Genomic DNA, 25,172 nt, shown 5'->3' with positions numbered 1-25,172 from the left:
CATTAATAGCTACCACTACTGTTATTCTGACTTACTTTCATTCATTTATAAAACCTTCCTGTCTTTTCCTGGCATTAATGAATCATCTTTGCATTTTTATTTTTATCATTTAGGTATCATTGAACTCTGGTAATTGTTGCAAGGTAGGGGCACAACGTTACAAACACAATTTTTAAAAGGAAGGCACCAAAAGAATATTTCAGAAAACCTTTGGCATAGTCAGAATTAGGGAGGGAGGGAAGGAGGGAGAGGGGCAGAGAGAGAGAGAGAGAGAGAACGAACATTTACAGTTTGACTTAGAAAAACTTCCTTGTATTGAAGAAAATCTTTTGTGTATAGATTAGGATTCACCATGTTTAAGGTAAAAATCAATGAAAAGAATTTAGTAAATCTTACAATGGACCATATCTCAAAAAAATCTTAAACAATTCCTAGAAACAAATAATATTAATATTATATTGTTATATGTAAGGGAATGAAAATCAAACTATAACTCATTTAATCTCAGTCATTGCCAGAAGGCAGTAGAACAGCATCTATAGTTTAGAGGCAAAAAAGTTTTATAGTCTAGAACATCTGTACTCTTTTTTTCTTAATTGAGGTACAGTTGACATACAAGATTATTAGCCTCAGATATACAGCATAATGATTCTATATTTGTATACGTTGTGAAATGATCACCACAATGAGTCTAGTTAACATCCATCATTATGTATAGGTCTTATGATGAAGACTTTTAAGATCTATTCTCTCAGTAACCTTTAAATATGCAATACAGTATTAACTGTATTAACCATGCTGTAGATTACTTTCCCATAACATTTTATATCTAAGTTTATACCTTTGATACCCTTCACCTGTTTTGCCCACTCCCACCACTTTCAGCTCTAGCAATCACCAGTCTGTTCCCTTTAACTGTAAGCTTGGTTTTTGTTTTTAGATTTCACATATAAGTTAGATTATACAGTATTTGTGTTTCTCTGTCTGATTTATTTCACTTAGCATAATATCCTCTAGGTCCATCCATGCTTTTGCAGATGGCAAAATTTTACCTTTTTTTTGGCTAAGTAATGTTCTGTTGTGTATATATACTACATCATCTTTATCCATTCATTCATCGATGGATACTTAGGTTGTACTGAGCATGGGGGCAGGGGCTATATCTTTTTTAATTAGTTTTGTTTTCAGATAAATATCCAAAAGTAGAATTGCTGAATCATATGATAGTTTTGTTTTTATTTTTTATTTTGAGGAACCCTTATACTGTTTTCCTTAGTGGCAGGTCACATTCCAACCCAGTGCTTAAGGTTTCTTTTTTTTCCCACGTTCTTGCCAACATTTGTTATTTCTAGTCCTTTTGATAATAACCATTCTAACAAGTGTGAGATGATATCTGATTGTAGTTTTGATTTGCATTTCCCTGATGATTAATTATGTATAGAGTATCTTTTCATGTACCTTTATGGCCATCTGTATGTCCTCTTTGGAAAAATATCTCACTGAGATTCTCTGCCTCTCAATCATTGAAATCCTCTGCCCATTTTTCATTTGAATTGTTTGCTGTCGCGTTGTTTGAATTCTTTATATATTTTAGATATTAATCCCTTTGAATATGTATGATTTGCAGATATTTTCTCCCATTCAGTAGATTGTCTTTTTATTTTGCTGATGATGTCCTTTGTTGCATAAGCATTAAAATCCAGTGTTTTATTATGACAGTTCAAGCATACTGCAAAGTTCAAAGAACTGTACAGTGAACACCCTGTACCCACCAACATTATACAGTTGTTAACTTTTTGCCCTATTTCTTTAATTATGTCTCTCTGCCCACCAATTTGTCATATTTTTTGATGCATTTCAAAATAATTTACAGACTTCTCTAAGTACTTGAGCATGAATTTCATTAACTAGATTCAATTTTTGTGTATGACCTTTTTAGGTAATATTTATACTTGTGAAATTAACAGTTATGTATTTAATAAAACATTCTGTGAGTTTTGGGAAGTTTATAGACCTACATAATTCAGCCTCATCCTTACCAAGATATAGACTATCTCTTTTGCTCCAGAAAATTTCTTATGCTTCCCCTTCTTGGTCAGTTCTTGACCCTACCTGATCATTTATACCCTTTGTGGTAAATAAAGGCTATCACTAATAGCTGGTAAGTCTAGGGGGAATTTTTTTGATGACGAATAGGATATTTACATTGCCTTTGCACATTACAAAAGAGGAAAGGATAAAAACCAGAGGTTTTTATAATAGAGAAATTCAGCAGCTCCTGAACTGTGATCAAAATTAACATCAAAGGAGAGACAAATACACATCATGTGCCTTCAGATCTAATATCATGAAAAGAATACATCACTTTTTTAGCATTCTGTCTGAGAACGCGTAATCATGAAGAATGCTCTTTTCTTTTTCTTTCTAAAAACTGTGAAAGATTAAGAAATGCCAGTGTTGTGAAAAACTAATAAAGGCAGTAGAAATGTTCCAGACTATCTAAAGAGATAATAAATTAAAGGCAATACCTGCTCTTAGACTGGTTCCTATACTGGAGGGGGAAAATGATTGTAAATAACAAGGAATAATAATAAATGATGGTAAATTAGTGTTGTATCATTGTAAATTTTGAAGACGACAGTTGTACTGTGGTGAAAAGAGAATATCCTTATCTCTTAGGAAATACTCACTGAAGTATATAAAGAGCCATGATGATGTAATTTACCCTCATATAGTTCAGAAAGAAAATAAATGCACATGTATATAGAGAGAGAAAAGCAAATTATAAAGCAAGAACCTAAATCGTTAACAATAGATGAACTGGATAAAGGATATATAATTTTAGTAGTTTTAATTCTAATTTTTATGAGTTTAAAATTACTTTCAAATGAAATTTAAAATATATACAAGTAAATAAAATTGCCTTGCTTTGTCTTTTGAAAGATCTGAAAGCAGTGACCAAAACAGTAGCAGTAATCATTCCTAGTACCCAGATTATAATCTCGATATATTTTCTACTAAAAGAAAACCAAGGCTTCTTAGAAAAAATGCTGATTCTAAGTCTGGGACAGAAAATATATAAGATGAGCCTAGAACACCTTGTCACTGTGGATTTCAACGAAGCTATCAAAGACTAATTTTTGTCAAAAGGCCTTAAGAGACAGCTTAGACCCATTTCCCACTAGCCAAAGATAGCATAGTTTGAGCTTCAGTAAGGCTATTAATTACAAAGATTTGAAACCCATTAAATATGTTTAAACTCTTGGGTCAGTGGTGATAATTTGTCAATGGTGATAATTTTTTTAATTAAGCTATCAGAGAATCAATTTATCTTAAAAAATTAGACAGAAAAAGAAAAAAAATCATTTATCTTACTTTCCTTACACGAATTCTACAACAGGGTAACCTCATTATATGTGAGAGGTGTTTTTTTAATAAGATTAATGCAGGTAAAAAAGTGAAAAAAACAATTGACCATTTTGCAATCCCATTAGTTAGTAAGCATTCAGCATCAATAGTTGCTAACATTAACTTTCAAAAAGAGAGAAGGAAAAAAAGCATTGCGTGCTTCCTAATGAAGAATATACTACCACTCTTTAGTCCTTAGGATCCAGCTGGCATTTTTAGGAAATACCAAGGTCAGAGGAACATGCTGAACCAAAACAAGCAAAATCTAGACTGTAGGAAACCCAAATGGCTTTGGGTTTTTCAAGAGATAAACTGTATGGAAATGGAAAAAGAAGAACCTGTAGAAAAAAAATTAAAATACATTAAGAGTCATCTCAAACTTTTAAAAATAGGCAAAACTAAAAAAATTAAGTATATACTTAATAGGTAACTTATACTTCTGGGGGACTACTTCAAAAATTACAGTCTTTTTAAAAAACAATATGACAACAAACATCTAGCCAAATACAAGAGCTCTTATCTTTTGAAGATACATAATAAAATATTTCTTGATTAAAAAATATGAATGGGATGTACTTCGAAATGATTCAGGAGTAGGATGAATAGAGAGTGTGGCTTGACCAGAGATTGGTGGCTCTTGGAGCTGAGTAATGGATACATGGGGGTTCAGTATAACATTCTGTCTACATATGTGTAAGTTCAAAGTTTATTATAAAAACATTTTTGAAGATACCTTGATCTAGCAGTCACACTTCTGGGAATATGCAGTGTTTATTATAGCGCTGTTTTGAGTGGTAAAAGCATAACTATATGGTCACATAGGGGATTGGTTACATAATTAAGGTATGTAGCCACACCATGTACTGTTGTACAGCTATGAAAAAAATATCTTAATGCTGTACCAGTTTCTTGGAAAGATTTTCATAAGATACTGTTGAGTTAGAAGATCAAGATGAATAATCATAGAATGTCATTTTTATAAAATGAACAGTATTTTAAAAACCAGTATGTATGTTCATATAAATACATGTATTTGTGTAAAATTTTATAAGCATAGATAAAATCTGGAAGCATGTATACCAAGCTCCTAATAAGACATATATAGGGCTGGGGGTGATGAGCAGAGAAGGGGATGATTTGAGTGGAGGGAAGGGAGTTGGACACAGTCATGTGATAATATTTTTGTGCACATAAATATATAAGACTCAGAATCTTCTCTTTCCTTTTTCATTCCTGTGTATTTAGTCCCATATGCCCTTCCCTTCACAACTAACCTTAAAGTGCATTATAATGCACTTAAAGTGCACTCTATGGAATCTGTGTTTACAAACATTATTATATCTAATGTGATCTGTTACCCTCCAGATCCCTTAATTGTCTTTTCAGTCTGTGTAGCATTTGACCGTGTTGACCACTTTCTTCCTAAAATTCTTTCTGATTCTTTCTTCCTAAAAAATTCTTCTGTCTCTGTTCCTGGGACATAATTCTCTAGTTTTTATTTAGCTTCCCAGGCTGTTTCTTCTCAGTTCCCTTCTAGAATCTCATCTTCATTTCTTCCTCATTCCTTTCCCATATTCCTCGGTGTTGGTTTTTCCGAAGATTTCACTTTCTGGACCCTCTTTTCATACCACATATTCTTCCAACTAAAGTCCATCCACACCTACAGTTCTATCTGCCATCTACATGGTGAAGCCTTCCAAATATCTCTTTATTCCATACCTTCCTCTTAAGCTTTAAACCTATATATTTAGCTGTTCTATGGCTATTAGCATTTATAATTCCCACAGAAATCAGTGTACTTGAGTGGAACTTCTTTTTTCTCCATTTAAATTCCTCTTGTTTTTTCTTTCTCAATTAATGGTAACATCAATAACTACATATATATCATGTGCTTGGTTGTCATCCTAGATTCCTCTTCTTTTTTCCTTCAGTTCAATTATCTAGCAACTATTTTTGAGCACCTAGTATGTGTTAGGCATTATTTATGCACTGGGGATACAGCCCATTAAGAAAATGAAGGTATTAACATAATCATCTACAAACCCCTGTCATTTCTGTTTTCAAAGTGCTTATAAATCCATCTACCAGTTATAAGCTGGAAGTCATTTGAATGTCTTTGTGCTATGTGAAATCAGGATTATAATAGCTGAAATTACATTGGATTCCATAGGAAAACAAGATAATAAGATTTGGGGAAAAAATTTGTATGATATGTTAATTTCCCATTTATTATGGCTACAAATCTGTGATTCTGGTCTCTTCAGAAAACAGCAGCTGTGAAAAGCAGCTTTGTTTTAAAATCGTATTTTAGAAGTGCTGCAGCAGATTTTTCCAATGGAAGGAAGGTATCTTTGAATTTACATGTTTAATTAGAGTGGAACACATCTTCTAGAACCTTTTTTGATTTTCATTGATTTTGATTGTTTCATGTGTTCATCAGCTATGTATTGATTTTTCAGAATATTTATTTTCTACATGGTGAAAGTGCCTGAATTATTGCTTGATCAAAGTCCTTCAAGGAATGATGCAAAAATCATCAGTAAGTATCATACAAAGATTTCGGAGTTGCTAAAAAGACTGATGAAAATACCCAAATTTATTGCTTAATTTACATGAGGTCCTTGTTAGACTTAACTTTATCAAACACCATACAATCTAAATTCAGAACATGTTAAAAAATTTAATAAAGAATTAACTGCCCATAGATGTTTGTATGTGTAAAGCCTGATAGCATTGTTACCCATCTGGTATATCATGTCATCCATGTGACAGATACACTTTAAGTGTTGGAAAATTAGAGAATATAACCAATGCTATGAATTTGAGAACTTAATACATTTGGAATAAATAAAAGGCTGTTATTTATGTAGCATTTAAACATGGTTTATTCCATTAGGCATTGTGCTTTCTGACAGTGCTACTCAGAGCAGCTGTTCCACAAACTATTGCTGGTTCTCAAGATAAGGAGCTTGTGCTAGAATGTAAATGTACTGCTTCCTTCATCAAAAAGGTGTAACTGCTATGAGAAAAACATCAGCTGAACTCAGTGTGCTAGTGACATTGATTCCCATTTCTGGTACAAGCTCCTTATTTCATCACAGATTAGTAATAAATATTTTGCAGACTGGCCTCAGTTTATGGATCACACTGAACAGCAATTTTACGTTATGCACATCGGACATTATGATACTGTTGCAGGAATACATGTTCTGGTTAGTACAGCTTATTTGTATACAGATGGTGTGGCACTTTGAAATTTGCATATTTCTTAGTCTTTCCCCCTCCTAACTTCTGCCCTTTTCCCATGTTTTATTCCATATTACTTTCCTATGTAGAAATTCCATCTAATAATAGTGTTTGCTGCAAATAATTGCTTCTTGCTATTTTGCTGAGAACTCAAAGAGCTAGATCATGATCATAAAGTATAATCATGGTAGTAGAGATGTGGATAACTGTGTACTTAGTTTCCCCCCTCCACACACACACTTCAGACATTCATTAATTGCCAGAGTAGAGATTCTGTTACAAGTTTACAGACACTGATTTTATACTTAAACAGAGTTCCCAGTGGACAGAATTGAAAATGCCAGTCATTATCAGAATTACTCATATTTTCCTAATCTTAACTTTGACTAACAATCTGGCTTTGTGTATTAAGCAACTGATATAAACTTTCCTCACTTGCATACTGAGACTTAAGCAAGGAACCGTTCATATGCTCTATTGTAATAAATAGACAAGCTGCTTTTAGAGTCCATTGTCAAATAGACTAGGAAACTTTTAAAAAGACAGTGATATATTATTATCCTCTGGTGTTTACTGAGTGCAGTTCTGTGTCATAAAATACACAAAATGACCACTATTTTGAAGCTTATTTTCTTAATATTAAAACAGTAAATTGTAACTATTCTAAATATATTGTTATGAAATTCATTTCCTCAGTTTTATATTCCAGAAGTTACAAAATATGACCATTGATGCATGCATATATGGAATTATAGCAGTTAATAAATCAAGAGATTAAAAAAACCCAATTATTTAAACCAAAATATACCAGAAATTTTTATTAAATGGGTTATGTGGTGTGAACAATTTAACCATAAGGAGTAAGAAGCATCATTACCTTATGAAGTTTTAGAGCAAATCATTTAATCTTAGAAGTATAAAAACTACAGGAATAAGTTACATAGGATGTTTTTAGAGTGTTAAAATCTGTATCATATTTGATCATTAGAAATTTAGACTTTATAGAACATTTTATAGGGAAAGGAGTTTGTATATTAGTATATACCTATAATTAAAGATTACTCCATTTAACATGTAAAGAATATTTTACCTTCATGCTTTCCAAATGGCATTTCTAAATCATTTCCAGTATGTATGTCAGGTAACAGGTTAGGCCTAGTATGGAAAATCATAATTCATTTACTACCCAAGAACGCTATTTTATTTAACCAGGGCTGTTATCAACCTGTTTGATTAAATCTATTTCTGAACTTGTTGAGTAGCAGCAAGCACCATCTTTGGTGTTTAGCACTTTCTATTTTTCACCTGTCCCTGTAGTATCATCGCTTAAAAAAAAAATGAAAAGGCACTTAGGTATCCAGCATGTGCAGAGAGCTGAGCATACAGCATGGATAGGCAGTGAGATCTGTTCTTTTATTTAATGACCAGTTAAAAGAAATTCCATTATAGTGTTGCATGCTCTGCTTTTTCTCCTCTGCTTTGTGTCATAAGCACTTTACACGGAGTTAAATGAATTTTATTTTTTCAAACTGTTTTCTAAATATCAGCAGCTACTTTTACCTGAATCTTAAATGAACAAAAAACCTCTGCAGTTTACTTTACTTGAAAGTATTTCTAAATTAGATTTTATCGTGTGTTTTATGTGAATTAGTTACATCCACCTAGTTTTAAAGCTTAAGAATTTTTAATTCCTGGTGGAATGTTTTATAAAGAAAAATATCTATGTCAGATTTTGTTAAGTGAAGAAGGGAAAGAAGTTATGAATATCTGAATTACTATATATTATAAGCATTCACCCTTTAGCAGATCTATAAAAATTACATAGTTCTACATTTTTTACTTGCTTATATATCAGAAAAATAAATGGAAATTGTGGTTGCAGCAGAGATGTTCTTTGGATATCTGCAAATTAAGATACTGTAAGTCTTTAAATTTTATGTTAAATAAAATAGTAGCCTGCTAAATATCTGTCTTTAAAATTTCTGTAAATATAGTAGTCAAGAAATTTCAAGTGTATTTGCCCAAAATATGTATTGCAAATACAAAAACTAATAGGTTTTTTGTTTAACTATGTCAGCTTGATGATTTTCCTTAAAAAATTAATTTCTACCAGTGTCTAACAACTTAAAGTGAGTCTGTCACATACCTATAGTAGTTGAGATATTGCTGAATATTTAAGACTAAAACTCTATGAAGGGTATATTTGGGCAGAACCCTTTAAAAAAAGACCTTTGAATTAAAAATATTAATTATATATGCATACATATAAATGAGTTCGGCCTTAGCTATATCATCCTGTCTCCAAAAAAGTGTTTTATATAGTCATGGTTAAAAGGACCTCCATGTAATATATATATTTATGATGGAATAGCTAAGACTGGGTGATTTTGTCAGTTTCCTTTAGTGACATCAAAATTTTTGTAGTGATACCAGTATTTTCAGAGGGGGGAAATATCTTGATTAATTTATACTTTATAGAACCAGTTTCTGTATTATTGACATTTCAGTAAAAAGGCAGTGTAATAACTAATTGAGGGAGTATATGGAGTGCTGTGGTACTTGATTCTACTTTTTATGTAGATTTTGCTTTTAGACTTCATATTTTCAACGTATTATATTCTGTTCCCTCCCCAGCTCACTCCTAAATTAACTGTAATTCTCTTACCTATAACAAGTAATACAGAAATAGTGAAAATATGTTTGTATATGGCATACTTACTTCTGAATAGATGTATAACCACTCTTCTCTTATATAAAGTAGAATTAAAATACCTAACCTTTACTTAGAAAAATTGAAGTATAGAAATGGAAATTTAGATGAGACTATATAAAATTATCTAATATTATATTTCCCTGTCAGCTGTATTTCTCAATCTATTTAGAGATATGAAAGCTGTAATAATGTGTTTTCTAAAATGCAGGTGTATTTCTCTAACATTACTTCTTTGGCTAGGTAACACAAATGTTATATTTATATAATTCTTAAATATATTAGCTGTGGTTAGTGAATTATTGCAATGCAAAGAAACAACCTAAAATAGAAGAGAAGCCTTAAACAGTTGTGAAATATTCATCCCAATGAAACCCAGAGACTCTCTGAAACTAAGACTCAGCTTCTTTAGGGAACAGTCTCCCACAAAATGCTGAGGTTAGAGAGAACTACAGATCAGTGTGAACAGGCCCCTCACACAAGAGTGAAGCCTGTTGTACAGATTCTTCACAAAATACTGAAGAAAAAAGTTTTTCCTTTAATGAATATGAAAAGAAATCTGGAGGTTTGAGGAGAATGAGCTGAATGAAATGAGAAGGGGGTCAAAAAGAACAAACAGAACCATTGATCCTGGAGAATGTAAATAATGTAGGAAGCAGAAGGGTAAGTTATTCTCAGTATTCTTGGAGATTCTTGGCAGGCAAGCAGTCCACTAACCATAACAACAAAAAACTACTGTGAAAAATTATACCAGGAAAGTCCTCAGAATTAATATTTATTACTACTGAAAGTAAATATTCTATACAAATCTAAAGAATACACTAGGCATTGCCGAAGATCTGAGAGGTCTAAGAGAAGGTCAAAATATAAAACATTTTTTAAAAGATACTGGAAATATGAGAAAAATGATTTTAAAAAACAAAACATACCCAGGATACATAGTATTCATCTTACAAAAAGAGTAAATGTTGGGAAGAAAATATTTTTAGTTGAAGAAAGTGTGCTTTAACTGAAGAAAGACTTGTGTTTATAGATCAAAGGGGAATGTTAAAAATAAAAAGGGGAAAAAAAACTCACATCTAGGTACATCACAACTTCAAAGCTAAAGGTTTTTAAACATCCTACAAGCTCCCAGAATCAGAAGGTGACATGTTATACCTCCAAAGGAAAGAGACTGACATCAGATTTCTCATTCTTAAATATGTTGTTAGAAGACCAGTGGAACTGTAATTACAATATTTTACAAAAAATTATTTTGAACGTAGAATGCCATTTCCAACCATTATTCAAGTGTAAGGGCTAAACAAAAACATCCTTGGACATCTTGGATATACTTTCTCTTCTGTTAAAAAAAAATATTCAACTAGTATGTTTTTCATGACACAAAATGTATAGAGAGGAAGAGATGAAGGTTAACTTAGGATTTTGATGAAAAATTCCAGAGTAATGGCAATGAGCTGTTGGCATATTTCAGAACAAAATGTCAGAGAGCTTTGTGAAAAATGTTACTGAAAAGAGTAGATAACAGTAGACATTATACGAATTAGATTCTGAGAGTTCATTGTGTCATGGTATTGATGATATGAAGGCATATTGTGTAATGTAGGTAAGAGGAAACACAAAAACTCTAGGGGAAATTATATGAACAAGCCACAGGTTAAACACATAGGGTGGGGCAAAAGTAGGTTTACAGTTGTTCATATGGAAAATAATAAAGTAATTAATAAATAACAAGAGTAAACTGTTCTGCATACTCACAACTATAAACCTGTTTTTCTTGCACCACCCTGTATAAAGCAAGCCAAAACGTGACGTGATTTTGGGCTACTCGTGGAGTATAAGCATACTTTCTGAGGTGACCATAGTAAGATTCCCTTGGAAGAGCCAAGAGCACAGATCTGAGGTTCAGAAATTCTATTCACTTTCTAATTTTTAACTTAGTTAAATTTAAACAAAATCAAATGTAATACTTTTACCAATAATGATTCTCATGGGTGGTGGGATTATTTTATGAGAGGGTTTTTTTCTTTACCCATCTCCGTATTTTCCTGGTTTTCTAATGTGAACTGTTTTATTTTTTTAAAATGCTGTTTGAAAATAAATGAAACAAAAACAATTTTAATAAATAAAGATCACAAAAGAAGTATAGCTTAGAACTTTTTTATGCACTAGCCCTTTTCTGAATGACAGTGGCATATAATATAAACATCATTCCAACTGATTTTTACAAGTAGTATTCAATATTTCTAGTTTTAAAAGGATACTTATACCTGGTTGAGTACTTTACACACAGAAAGCTTTCAGTATTGTCGATATTTGGAAATGGAAATCAAATCATAAATTATTTTTTCCACCCTAATGTTTGGAATAGCTATCTTATTCATAAGAGCTCAAATGTTAGTACTCCTATACTTTCTGGGTTTGAACCCTGAATCTCCTTGGATAAGTTAGTTAACCTGTATGTGCTTACATTCCACATCTTTAAAATAGGGATTGCAGTACATACCTCATGGAAGTGTAGTAAATAAAAACTAAATGAGTTAATATATGGATGCACATAGACTACGTGCTGGCATAGAATAAGCACTTGGTAAATATTAGCTTTAAAAATGTTGGAAATCTGAAATAGGGTTATCATGGTACACATGTCCAATTATTTAAGATGAAATGTTCAGAACCATGATTTATATGACATTGCAGCCTTATAATCTTTAAATTAAAAAATGTCAAATGGTAATGGAAAACAATACTATAAAGATTAAATTTTTTAAAATGTCATTTGTACTTACCATTCTGAAGTTGGAAAATCTAATCAAGTTTACTGGTTTATAATCATTTAAAGTATTCAAAGCATGGCTTTTTTTCCCTTTTTTTCCCCCTAGCCTTAAAGCATAATTAACATACAATATTCTATAAGTTTAAAGTGTACAATGTAAAGGTTTAATGTATGTGTGTGTGTGTGTATAAGGTTAGTTGACACATCTGTCACCTCACATAGTAATTGTGTGTGTGTGTGTGTGTGTGTTGAGAACTTTAAGAATTTACTGGTAGCAACTTCAAAATATACAATACAGTATTGTTAATTATAGTCACAGGGCTGTGCATTACATCCTCAGAATTCTCTTTTTCATCTTATCACTGGAAATTTGTACCTTTTGACCACACTTAACCTATTTTCCCCTCCCCAGACTTTTTGTTTGTTTTTTATAAATAGCATTACTTAATCATCATAAATGAGGTATTTTTAATCTACCTTATTTCATGTATTTATGGAATATAAAAATCGAGATACTGTATATGTAAGATATGACTATGTCAAGATCAAGCAAAGAACAAAATAGCAAGTTTATATTTGAAATTCAACTTGAACCGCAGGTGGGTATGTTTAAAGGATTATGTTATTGCTTTTTCTTTTTTATTCAAAAAAATTTTACATGTAAATTAACAGTAAACCTCATTTAATATCATACTTTATTTTAGATCCTTGGTTTTGTGGCCAAGGTGTTTTCTCATTATACTCAATCATGAAATAAATATAGAAATAGAGGGTATTCATTGAATGCTTATGGAATGATCGCAAATTATAGCTTCATTGTGTTGTGTGTAGTTCATCTTGATTATATTCAGTGCCTTTTATGTATTCAGAAGTAATATAGAATGATGGTTACGAGTACCAATTTTGGAGTCACATAAATTTGGTCTTGAAGACCCCGCTCTGCCGCTTATTAACTGTGTAGTCATGGACACATTTTTTTTATTATTACCATTATTACATAGTAGTATTTTGGGCATATAATATGGCTACGAAGATGACTAAGACAATGTATAGACTTGCATAAATATGGAATTCATTTTAAGTTTTCATTGAGGATAGTTTTCTTTAAGTTGAAGAAACTTTTTTTAAACCATTATATAATGGCATTAAATCGCAATTAACAAATGAAGTAGAGTTTATGTAATTGTGTCCCCACTTGCATTTTCCCTCTCTCTTCTTTGAGGAGTACTAAAAAATATTTTATATAAGTGGTTGTCAGTTATGACTTTTTACTTATACAACTATAAATTCTACCAGACACTAATATAAAAAAATTGTTTCTTGTTTCATTCTATTTCTTCTTTCCCCTCACTGCCCTCCCTAATCCCCTCCATGAAAAGTCTATATCTGCATATGTTCTTTTTTACCAGAAAGACTGGTGGTTTTCACTGCCCATGCATGGTATGTGCCAAGATATGCTAGGAACATTACGTTAATTAATTCATTAATCCTCACAATAGTCCTATAAATTAATCCTCATAACCGATTACTGACCTGTTACGTAGCAGAGCAAAGATTTGAACCTAGGCTTAATGGCAGAACCTGTGTACTTTTCCATTATACCATACTGATAGTTACTGAGTTTGAAAAGTTCAGAGTCAGAGGATCCTAATGTCAGCATTAATAATTGCAGTATAAATTTAATGTATGTTTATTTGACTTAATGATACCTGTTATGAAGTGTGGCACAACTATACTGTCTTCTTTATATTTGAGTATAGCACCTTCTGCTGGGTGAAAAGGTTCTGAAAATAAAAGAAAATAGCTGGTATTTTTGTTTTTTTCTATAGAGCCTACCATTAACTAATTAAAAATCTTTGATGAAAGGATATGTTTATTCATAATGTATTCTTGAAAATACATTTACATGTTACCTAATTTTGTTCAGAAAATCACTGTTTTTTAATCCTCACCAGAGAACATTTGTTCATTTCTTTTCGAGAAAGAGAGGAAGGGGGAGAAATATCAGTGAAAGAGGGAAGCATGTATGGGTTGCCTCCCAAATGTGCCTGAGTGGGTTATCATACACACCCAGACTGGAGATTATATGTGCCTGGACTGGGACTGGGGATTCTACGCATACTGCGGATTGAACCCACAACCTTTTAGTTACCAGAGAACACTCCAACAAACTGAGCCACAGCAGCCAGGGCAAAATTATTTTCAAAACTAAATAAAATATATAAGTATAAGGTTTTGATTTGTTTTTTTCTGTACATTGCAGAATGTATTCATTATTTAAAACATTTTAAAATAGATTAAAAATTAATTGTAAGTAAATTAATGTTTTTACTTTTATTATACAATCCTTGTAATAGATGCAAAAGTAGAAATAATAGTATTATGAGCTGATATATATTTATTACTCTGTTTTAATAATTACCATCTTATGGCCAGTTTTCTTTTTCCCTCACAATTCTACATAAATTTTTCTGCATTATTAAATGTCTTTGATATTAAATAATTGGAAGCAACCTGAATGTCCCCTTAGTAGAAGAATAAGGTAAATGATTACATATTAACTCAATGTAACACTCAGCCTTTTAAAATAGTAATGAAGAACCGTGGCCAGTGTGGCTCAGTTGGTTTGGAGTGTTATCCCGTAACCACAATTGCAGGTTCAATTCCCAATGGTCAGGACACTTACTTAGGGTGCAAGTTCTATCCCTGGTCCATGCATGTATGAGAGGCAACTAGTCGCTGCTTCTCTCTCACATTGATGTTTCTCTGTACCTTTCTCCTCTCTCTCTCTCTCTCTAAGCAATGGGGAAAAAATGCCCTCAGGTGAGGACAAAAATAGTAATGAATAAAATGTAACTTCAGGGGAAAAAAGTCTATGGCTTGTTAAATGAAAAGAAAAATATATGAAATGGTACACATGCTATGATTTGATCTGCTTGATTATATAAGAGTTTCATGCCCTTAAATCTTACATGAAATTTCTATATATCCTTCATGCCTTAGTCTCATTGCTACTTCTTTGAGAATCCTGCTTTCCTTCTCCAGTTCTCCCAAACAGACCACCCCAAGTGCACCCTTTGGACCTAGTATCTACTGCCATTTTAGCAATTGGCAGTTTATATAACTGGTAAGACACAGGACTGGTTTTTTTTTTCATCTTGTCACCCCTCTCTCCCAGCACTATGTACCTGGTGGAGCACCATAAATATTCAAGAGTGATGCTAAATGTAGAACTAAATTTATGGAAAATACAAAGGAAAAAATTATTCCCATTTTCCAGTAAAACTAATCATTTGATGAGAAACAAAAAATAAATAGAAGAGTTATTTATAAACAAAGAATTAAATCCTTGAAGACATCAAGTGGAAATGTCCTTAAGAACAAATCATAAATAAGATGTTAACAGAGAAAATAACACCTGTTGTGTAAGTTCATATTATTGTATTTGTTTAATCAAGGACCAAAATAAATACTCCCCAAGTAGGTCCTTTTTTGCAACATAAAGTTGTGTAGTTTGGTATTATGTATTTCATAATTGGGAATGGCGAGTTAAATTTTTTACAAGCAGTTATAATTTGAAAAATGTTCTTGTTTTTTACCACGTGTCAGTATAACTGTATCACTCGTTGTAATTTAGTAATAATATTGTCTTAAGGTACTACCACATCTTCAAAAACAAGATCGTGATCTCTCTAGAGCTCTGCAGTGCCCAGTACCTTATAGACACTCCAACATACTTCTGGAATTTGAATTTTCATGTGAAGAGACTATTTGAGCGCTAGATCACTTTAGAGGAAATTTAACGTATTAAAATAAATTTATAATTTTAAAATTAAGTACTTAGCAAATGAAGTAGTATCATATTTGTAATGATTTTTGGTTTCAGAGGCCTTAGTTTTCCTTTAGCTAGAGGCCTGGGTTTCCTTTTCAATTAGAAGTCCATGCATGCAAAATACATTTTAGCTAAGAAAGGGTGCCCACCTAGGGGGAAAAAAAACCTTTTTCTTAAAATTGACTTCATGTGCCCTGGCTTGTGTAGGTCAGTTGGTTGGAGTGTCACGGGTTCCATTCCTGGTCAGGGCACATGCCTAGGTTATCATTGCAGTCCCTAGTTGGGACACATACAAGAAGCAACAGATCAGTGTTTCTCCCTCACATCAGTGTTTCCTTCCCTCTCTCTTAAATCGATAGGCATATCCTCAGGCAAATATTAAAAAATAAATACTTTAAAATGATACCATGAAATAGAATCTAGCGGTTCTTTGGCTATATTCATGCAATAGTCTGGATGCAGTTAAATTTTGACATACTTGAATTTTCATGTATTTAAAAATATATAGGAGTTGAGCCTATTATGTCCTGTATTGCACTAAAATATATATTAGGATCAAGTCTACATTACTATAGATAAGAAAACTAAGGAAATAGGGTAACTTTTATCAAATTTGCGTATGTGTTCATCTGTTATAATCTTGATTATGTAATTATAGAATGTATTTCTTTTTTGTTGTTTTTGACACTATTACAAATGCCCCTCTTTTCTGCCCTCCCCCCTCCGGCCTTTACCACATTGTTGTCTGTGTCCATGAGCTGTGCATATATGTTCTTTGGCTAATCTCTTCCAGCTCCCCCACCCCCTTCCACATATGGAATACTACATGGCCGTAAAAAGAAAAAGAATGCACTCTTTCTTACCCTTTGCAACAGCATGGATGGACCTGGAAATTATGATGCTAAGTGAAATAATACAGTCAGAGAAAGACAAGTGATCTCACTGATATATGAACTCTAATGAACAAAATACAAAGAAAAACAAAATAAAACAAGAGACATGAATACATGGCACAGAATGACAGATCATAAAGGGGGATATATTTTGATTTTTCTGATTTTTTTTAACTAGGTAGTCATTTCTTGGTACAGTCAAAACCATTCACCTTTAGTTAAGTTACTGTCCCCTGGGAATCACTTGATTCCTTATGATTTTATTAATTAAAAATCTGAAGCATAAAACAATCTATGATATTTACATAATTAAATCTCTTAGTGTTTCTTAATCTTTTTGCATCAAAGAATCTTAAATATCCTCTCCAGAGCAAAAAAGTACCAATATGTAAAATTTTACATAGAATGAGTAGCCATTGTTTACCCCTGAAACTCAGTCCCCTGAGTAATGAACTTCTGTTTTATAGTATGCATATTTATATTATATATTTCTGATACATGTGTTGTAAATTCAGTGTATTGTGTGTTATTAAAGATGTCAGGGAATCCTGTCCTGGAGCAGATTCTCTATAAAGCTTTTTCCATGACACCATAGCAGAGTTCTTACATATTTTTGTTGCATTATTCACCTGTAAATCTGAAATATTTTTCTGAATTTGAAATATTAACTGTATATTCTATGTTTTTCTCAGTCTTATTTTTCTGACAGTTGTCTTTCAACTAACAATGGATTTTCTTTTTCTTTTTTTTTTTCTAGATTCTGAAGAGGCTCAGTCTGTAAATCCTTCCAGTGTTGATGAAAATATTGACTCTGAGACAGAGAAGGACTCTCTTGTCTGTGAAAGTAAACAGGCAATTCCCAAAGCACCTCTTCCATCTGCCCTTGATGAGTATGAATTCAAAGATGATGATGATGAAGAAATAAATAAAATGATTGATGATAGGCATATTCTTAGGAAAGAGCTAAGAAAAGAGAATGAATCTGAAATAGAAAAGAATAGCTTATTTGCAAAACAGGATAAAGCTTTTTATCCTAAATCATTTAAAAGTAAAAAACAGAAGCCATCTAGGGTTCTGTATTCAAGTTCTGAAAGTTCAGATGAAGAAATTCTTCAGAACAAGAAGGCATCTACTCCATGCTCTGTCCCTGAAACATCAAATTCCGATACACAAACCAGAAAGGAATATGGAGTTTCAAATGAACACAAACAGAAAGGCAAAGTTAAAAGAAAATTAAAGAACCAGAACAAAAATAAAGAGAACCAAGAGCTGAAGCAAGAAAAAGAGGGGAAAGAAAATACCAGAGTAACAAACTTGACAGTTAATACAACAGTAGATTGTTCAGAAAAGGCCAGAGAGGAAGGGAATTTTAGGAAATCTTTTAGCCCTAAAGATGATACTTCATTACATTTATTTCATATTTCCAGTGGTAAATCTCCCAAAAATTCTTGTGGACTAAGTGAAAAGCAGTCAACACCACTAAAACAAGAACACACCAAAACATGTTTATCACCAGGAAGCTCTGAAATGTCATTACAGCCTGATCTTGTTCGATATGATAATACAGAATCAGAATTCTTGCCAGAAAGCTCAAGTGTAAAATCTTGTAAGCATAAGGAAAAGAACAAGCATCAGAAAGAATTCCACTTAGAATTTGGTGAAAAGTCAAATGCTAAAATAAAGGATGAAGATCATAGTTCAACATTTGAAAATTCAGATTGTACACTGAAAAAAATGGATAAAGAAGGTAAAACATTAAAAAAGCATAAATTGAAACATAAAGACAGGGAAAAAGAAAAGCATAAAAAGGAAATTGAAGGTGAAAAGGAAAAATACAAAAATAGGGATGGTACTAAGGAGCTGCAGCGGAGTGTAGAATTTGATAGAGAATTTTGGAAAGAGAATTTTTTTAAAAGTGATGAAACTGAAGATATTTTTTTGAATATGGAACATGACTCCCTAACATTAGGAAAAAAGTCAAAGTTGGAAAAAAACATAAAAGATGATAAGTCAACCAAGGAAAAGCATGTCTCAAAAGAGAGGAACTTTAAAGAAGAACGAGAAAAGATTAAAAAGGAAAGTGAGAAATCCTTTAGGGAAGAAAAAGTAAAAGATTTAAAAGAAGAAAGAGAGAATGTACCTGTAGATAAAGAAACAGATTTCACTTCTTTAGGTGTAAGTGCCAGTGAGGAAGCTGTAGGGTTACATTCAATGGAAAAGGAAATAGAAATTGAGAAACAAGAAAAGCACATAAAAGAGACTAAAGAAAAATCTGACAAACGATTTCAAAGTAAAGAAAAGGATGTTGAGAAAGCTGAAAGAAAAAATTCTGAAAAAGAGAAAAAGATAAAACATGAGCATAAGTCGGAGAAAGACAAATTAGATCTTAGTGAATGTGTTGACAGAATAAAAGAAAAAGACAAGCTATATTCACATCATACAGAGAAATGTCATAAAGAAAGTGAGAAGATAAAAAATACTACTATTAAAAAAATTGATGACAGAGAGAAAAGTAGAGAAAAGATGGATAGAAAACATGACAAAGAAAAACCTGAAAAAGAGAAGCATTTAGCAGAAAGCAAAGAAAAGCACTTCATGGAAAAAAAAACCAAACAGTCAGATAATAGTGACTACACTAAATCAGAAAAAGGCAAAAATAAAGACAGAGAGATAGATAAAAAGGAAAAATCTAGAGATAAAGAAAGTGTGAATATAGCTAACTCTAAACACTTCCAGGAAGAAAAGAAATCAAGTATAGCAGATAGTAGTAGTAAAGCACAATATGAAAAAACTTTATCCCTTAAAGAAAAAACAAAAGATGAACCTTTGAAAACTCCTGATGGAAAAGAGAAAGATAAGAAAGATAAAGATATAGACAGATACAAAGAACGAGATAAACATAAGGATAAAATTCAGCTAAATAGTTTATTCAAACTAAAATCTGAAGCAGATAAGCCCAAACCTAAGTCATCACCAGCATCAAAAGATACTCGACCTAAGGAAAAGAGGTTAGTGAATGATGATTTGATGCAGACAAGTTTTGAACGAATGCTAAGCCTTAAAGACTTAGAAATAGAGCAGTGGCACAAAAAACATAAGGAAAAAATAAAGCAAAAAGAAAAGGAACGGTTGAGAAACCGTAATTGTTTAGAACTTAAAGTAAAAGATAAAGAAAAAACAAAGCACGCACTAGTTGAGTCCAAAAATAAAGAACTTACTAGATCAAAGAGTTCAGAGTTGACTGATGCTTATACTAAGGAGAAACAATCAAAAGATGCTGTAAGTAACAGATCACAATCTGTTGACACCAAAAATGTAATGAATTTAGGGAAGTCATCTTTTGTCTCAGAGAATAGCTTAAACAGATCTCCCAGATCAGAAAGTGAAAAACCAGGTCTCAGCTCCAGATCTGTATCCATGATTTCTGTTGCTAGCTCAGAAGATTCCTGTCATACTACAGTGACTACTCCAAGGCCTCCAGTTGAGTATGACTCTGACTTTATGTTAGAGGGTTCAGATTCCCAAATGTCCTTTTCCCAGTCACCTTTTCTGCCAATTGCCAAATCTCCTGCACTTCATGAAAAGGACTTGGATAGCCTGGCTGATCTGCCAGAGCGGATTAAACCACCATATACGAACAGACTTACAACAACCCATCTCCGATCATCTTCTGTGGAAGATGTTAAACTAGTTATAAATGAGGGGAGACCAACTGTAGAAGTTCGAAGATGTAGCATGCCATCTGTCATTTGTGAACATACAAAACCATTACAAATGACATCAGAAGAAAGCAATCAAGGTGGCTTAGTTGTGCCAAGAGATACTTGTCTTTCTCCCAAACCTGAAGTATCTTCAAATGTGCCTGAGAGAGAACTTTCAAATGTGTCTAACATACATTCCAGTTTTGCAGCCTCTCCAACTAGATCTGTAAACAGCAAATATATTTTAACTGATATAAATGTTATCAAGAGTACTGCTCCAATGGGCACTTTAATGGACAGTCCTGTTCATTTAGAGCCATCTAATCAGGTTGGTGTGATCCAAAATAAGTCATGGGAGATACCTGTTGATAGACTGGAATCAGTAAGCACCAGTGACTTTATTGGCCCAAATTCTACTATATCGGATCAAGATTCTTCTGTTCAGGTTTTTTGTAATTCTGAAAACAAAATTTTGAAAGAGCAGAATACTGATTTATTATCTCTGCACCAAACTGAACTGCCAGTAAACACTTGTGCTCAGGATGCAGCATCCTTTCTGCCTTCACAACAACCTGTCTCTTTCTATAGCCAATCACTTTCAGATGCTGAATCTATTTCTAAACATATGTCTTTGTCATATGTTGCCAATCAAGAGCCAGGTATTTTACAACAGAAAAACACAGTTCAAATTATCAATTCTGTTTTAGATACTGATAATGAGTCTACAAAAGATACAGAGAATACTTTCATCTTAACAGATGTTCAAAAGACAGATGCCTTTGTTCCAGTGTACTCTGAAAGCACTGTTCGAGAATCATCACCAAATTTTGAGAAGGCAAATGCTTTGCCTGTATTACCGTTAGAAAAGGACTTTACTGGGAGTGAGTCTTCTCAGCTAAATATACATTATTCATTTAGCAAACTAATGTATAAGTCTTCCAATAGCCACGAGGTTGAAAATAGCACTTCTGATACTCAGGTTATTTCACATGAAAAAGAAAGCAAAGTGGAGAGTTTGGTTTTAGCTCATTTGAATGATAAGTGTGATTCTGATTTATGTGAAATGAATGCAGGAGTGCCAAAAGGAAACCTAAATGACCAAGATAATCCAAAATTTTGTCCTGAAAATGAAAAGTGTTTGCTTTCCCTCGAAGATGAAGAATCACAACAAAGCACTTTATCGAGTTTAGAAAACCATTCACAACAACCAGCTCAACCAGAAATGCATAAATATGCTCAATTAGTTAAAGTAGAATTAGAAGAAAATGTTGATGATGATAAAACTGAAAACCAAATCCCTCAGAGGATGACTAGAAACAAAGCAAATACAATGGCAAATCAAAGCAAACAGATTCTTACTAGCTGTACACTATTACCAGAAAAAGACAGTGAATCTTCATCTCCTAGAGGGAGAATAAGATTAACTGAAGAAGATGATCCTCAAATTCACCACCCACGGAAAAGGAAAGTGTCACGTGTGCCTCAGCCTGTGCAAGTAAGTCCCTCCTTATTACAAGCAAAAGAGAAAACTCAGCAGACACTGGCAGCCATTGTAGATTCTCTGAAACTAGATGAGATTCAGCCATACAGTTCGGAGAGAGCAAATCCATATTTTGAATTCTTGCACATAAGAAAAAAAATTGAAGAAAAGCGCAAATTGTTATGTAGTGTTATTCCTCAAGCACCTCAGTATTATGATGAATACGTGACATTTAATGGATCTTATCTCCTGGATGGAAACCCCTTAAGCAAGATTTGCATTCCCACAGTAAGTAACATCACTTGATAGTACATATTCATTGCTGTCCAATAAATATGTAATGCAAGTCGTATATGGAGTTTTAAATTTTCTAGTAGCCACATTTTAAAAAGTAAAAATAAGCAGGTAAATTTATTTTAATATTTAACAAAATATATCCATAATACTATTTTGAAATATAATCAATATAGAAAAATTATTGAAACCATCTATATTCTTTTCTTTTGTACTTAGTATTTCAAATCTAGTGTGCTTACAGTATATATCAATTAAACTAGCTACGTTTCAGTAAGTGCCCAGTAAGCATATGTGGTTAGTGGCTACCTTACTGAACAATACTGGTCTGCAGTATTCTGTTTTTCCTTGGCTGCTTTTCCTTTGGGCCTAAAGGAGGTATGTTTTTGTTTCTTTAAAGAGTAATTCTTTTGAATGTGCTTTTGATCCCATTCTGTCCAGTCTTTTCTGGAACTTTCCTCTATTAAAACACTTCCTTTCAGTATATTTTTTCAATTTTCCCTTTCCATTGGCCTTTATTCCCCCACATTGAACATATTTGAGTCTCCCTCTTCCTGAGGAGAAAAAGGTACCCCCCTACTATGTGAGTTCATCAAACTCATCCTCTCTCTTTCACTGCTGTACTCTTGGAGTCTGTGCCTCATGTTTCCTCTTTATGACTTCTATTCTTGCCTTGACTTATGCATTGGCAGTGGTCTAGAGTGAGCTTGTAATTGCCAGATTCATTGGCCTCTTTATTTCTCTTTGCACTTGATCTCAATTACATTTGGTAATTACGGCCATCTTGTTCTTAATAAAATTCTCTTTCCCCACTCCCACCCTGGTCTTTCTTGATGGCACTCTTTTCTAATTCCCTAGCCTCATTGACTAATCCTTTCTCTCTTTTAGTGACTTTTTTACCCACCCTTTAAATATCAGAGTTCTCTAGGAATGAATGAATTCAATCTGCTTTTTGTCAATGTGGTCTTATCTTCTGTTATGGTTTCAGCATTTTTCATGTGCCAGCTAGTCCCAAATATTTCTTACCTAGCTATGTATCATCTCTGTTGACCTCCAGAAACAAATATAGGTGCCTCCTGGGCATCCCTCACCTAAATGACTTTCAGATACCTGTCATACATAGGTTTGGTTCCCCAGGAAGCTAACTCTGGCATTGTGTACAAAAGGTTTATTGGTAAGTGCTATCAGGGACTATACCTTTGTGTGAGGCAAGCATAATTGGGCAGATCAGAAGGTTGAAGTGAAATGTAATTGCAACTGTGACCTCAGCTGAACCCACAGGAGCTCTGGAGTGGGATGGCTTTTCTGATAAATAGCCTGCACTCAGAGAGGAAACATGACCTTGGTCACTCCACCTTGCTTCCCTGAAAGGTAATTCTTAGAGAGGAACTTCAATGAAACCTGTCAGCCAACACTTCAAGGAGCTGGGGGATGAGTGCCTCATTCCTGAATCAGGAGATAGGGAAGGATTTAACCATGCACTGTGGCATTCACTCTGACCTCAGACTCCCCACAGACTACAAGGAATGATTTCTCTCTCACTCCCGTGAAAACAAATCTTTACTCATTAGTGGTACCAAAGTAGAAACCTATTAGTGACTAAATTCTAACCATTCTACCTTAGAACCTTCTCCAGAATCTGTCAGAATCTCAGGGCCTTAAACCACTGCCTTGGTTTAGGGCTGTCATCATCATCTCCCATTTAGACCATTACAGAAACTTGTTCACTTCTTTTTTCTCCTCATCTCTCTCTGCTGGAGCATTCTCTTTTGTTGTTGAATTTATATCCCTTTAAAACCAATACAAAGCTATTTCCTTATTTAAAGATCTCAGCTGTGATTCCTTGTTAACTGTTTTTGGTACTTTGACAGTGTTGTTCTCCCTACCTGAAATGTTGCTCTTGCCAGGCCCCCATTTTTATCCTCTTTTCATGCCTTTGTTCCGGCTGTGATGTCACCTCTGCAATCTTGTCAAAGCAGAATTGCTTGTGTCTTCCTTATACCTCACCTATAATACTGTAGTTAACTTGTTTATGTGTCTGCCTCTGCCTCTCAGCTATAATCTAAGGGCTAAGGCACTGTCTGTTGTGGAATGAGTCCCATTTATCTTCAGCCATGAATACACTACTGGTTTCCGTAACTGTTTCTAGCTGCTTCTGAATATCTACTGAATGTCCCACAGTGTCTTTAAAATCACTGTCTAATACCAAACTAATTTACCTTAAGTGCATTTTTGCCCTCTCTGCTTTAGTTAGTATCATTATCTGCCAATTTCCCAGTCTGAGAACACAAAATTGAACCTTCACCTCTTCCCTGTGTCTAATACCAAACTGATTTATCTTATCTCAGATGTGCATTTTTACCCTCTCTGCTTCAGTTAGTATCATTATCTGCTAATGTCCCAGGCTGGAACCCAAAATTGAAGCTTCACCTCTTCCCCTGTGCCCTGCCATCACATCAGTCACCACGTTGTATTGATTCACCTCACTTCCATTCCTCTTTTCTTTCCTACCACTGCCTCTTGAGGACCTCATTAACTCCTTAAACTGTGTACTCACATGTTTGAATATTGCATAATCAAATACTCTACATATTACATGTACAAATAACTTACAGCTATATGCCAGTAGGGTATCAGAAATAAGCAAAACAGACATTCTGAACAGCTGCCATGGGTTCTAGTCTAGTCTCATCTGTCAAGCTAGCCTTCTTATTGTCTGGGTTCCTTATAAAACACTCAGATCTGACTTCATGACCACCCAGCTAAGCATCTACAGAGACTCCCAATTTTCTACAGACTGAAGTCCCCATTGTTGCATATGAGGACCTCCCA

General features: G+C 33.4%; 1 protein-coding gene across 4 annotated transcripts in view; it reads left to right on the top strand.

Moving 5' to 3' along the window:
* ANKRD12 (ankyrin repeat domain 12) overlaps positions 1–25,172 on the top strand; it is a 140,935-nt gene that overhangs the window by 99,776 nt on the left and 15,987 nt on the right. For all 4 annotated transcript variants that reach the window (XM_054587368.1, XM_054587367.1, XM_054587366.1 and 1 more), the window contains one exon: positions 17,623–22,334. In XM_054587368.1, the coding sequence (XP_054443343.1) occupies positions 17,623–22,334 (4,712 nt within the window). The remainder of the gene's footprint in view (positions 1–17,622; positions 22,335–25,172) is intronic.

Source organism: Pteronotus mesoamericanus, unplaced genomic scaffold (assembly GCF_021234165.1).
Source record: "Pteronotus mesoamericanus isolate MK-2021 breed Mesoamerican mustached bat unplaced genomic scaffold, CSHL_Meso_final scaffold_118, whole genome shotgun sequence".
Classification (NCBI taxonomy): domain Eukaryota; kingdom Metazoa; phylum Chordata; class Mammalia; order Chiroptera; family Mormoopidae; genus Pteronotus; species Pteronotus mesoamericanus.
This window is presented reverse-complemented; position numbering and strand designations above follow the sequence as displayed.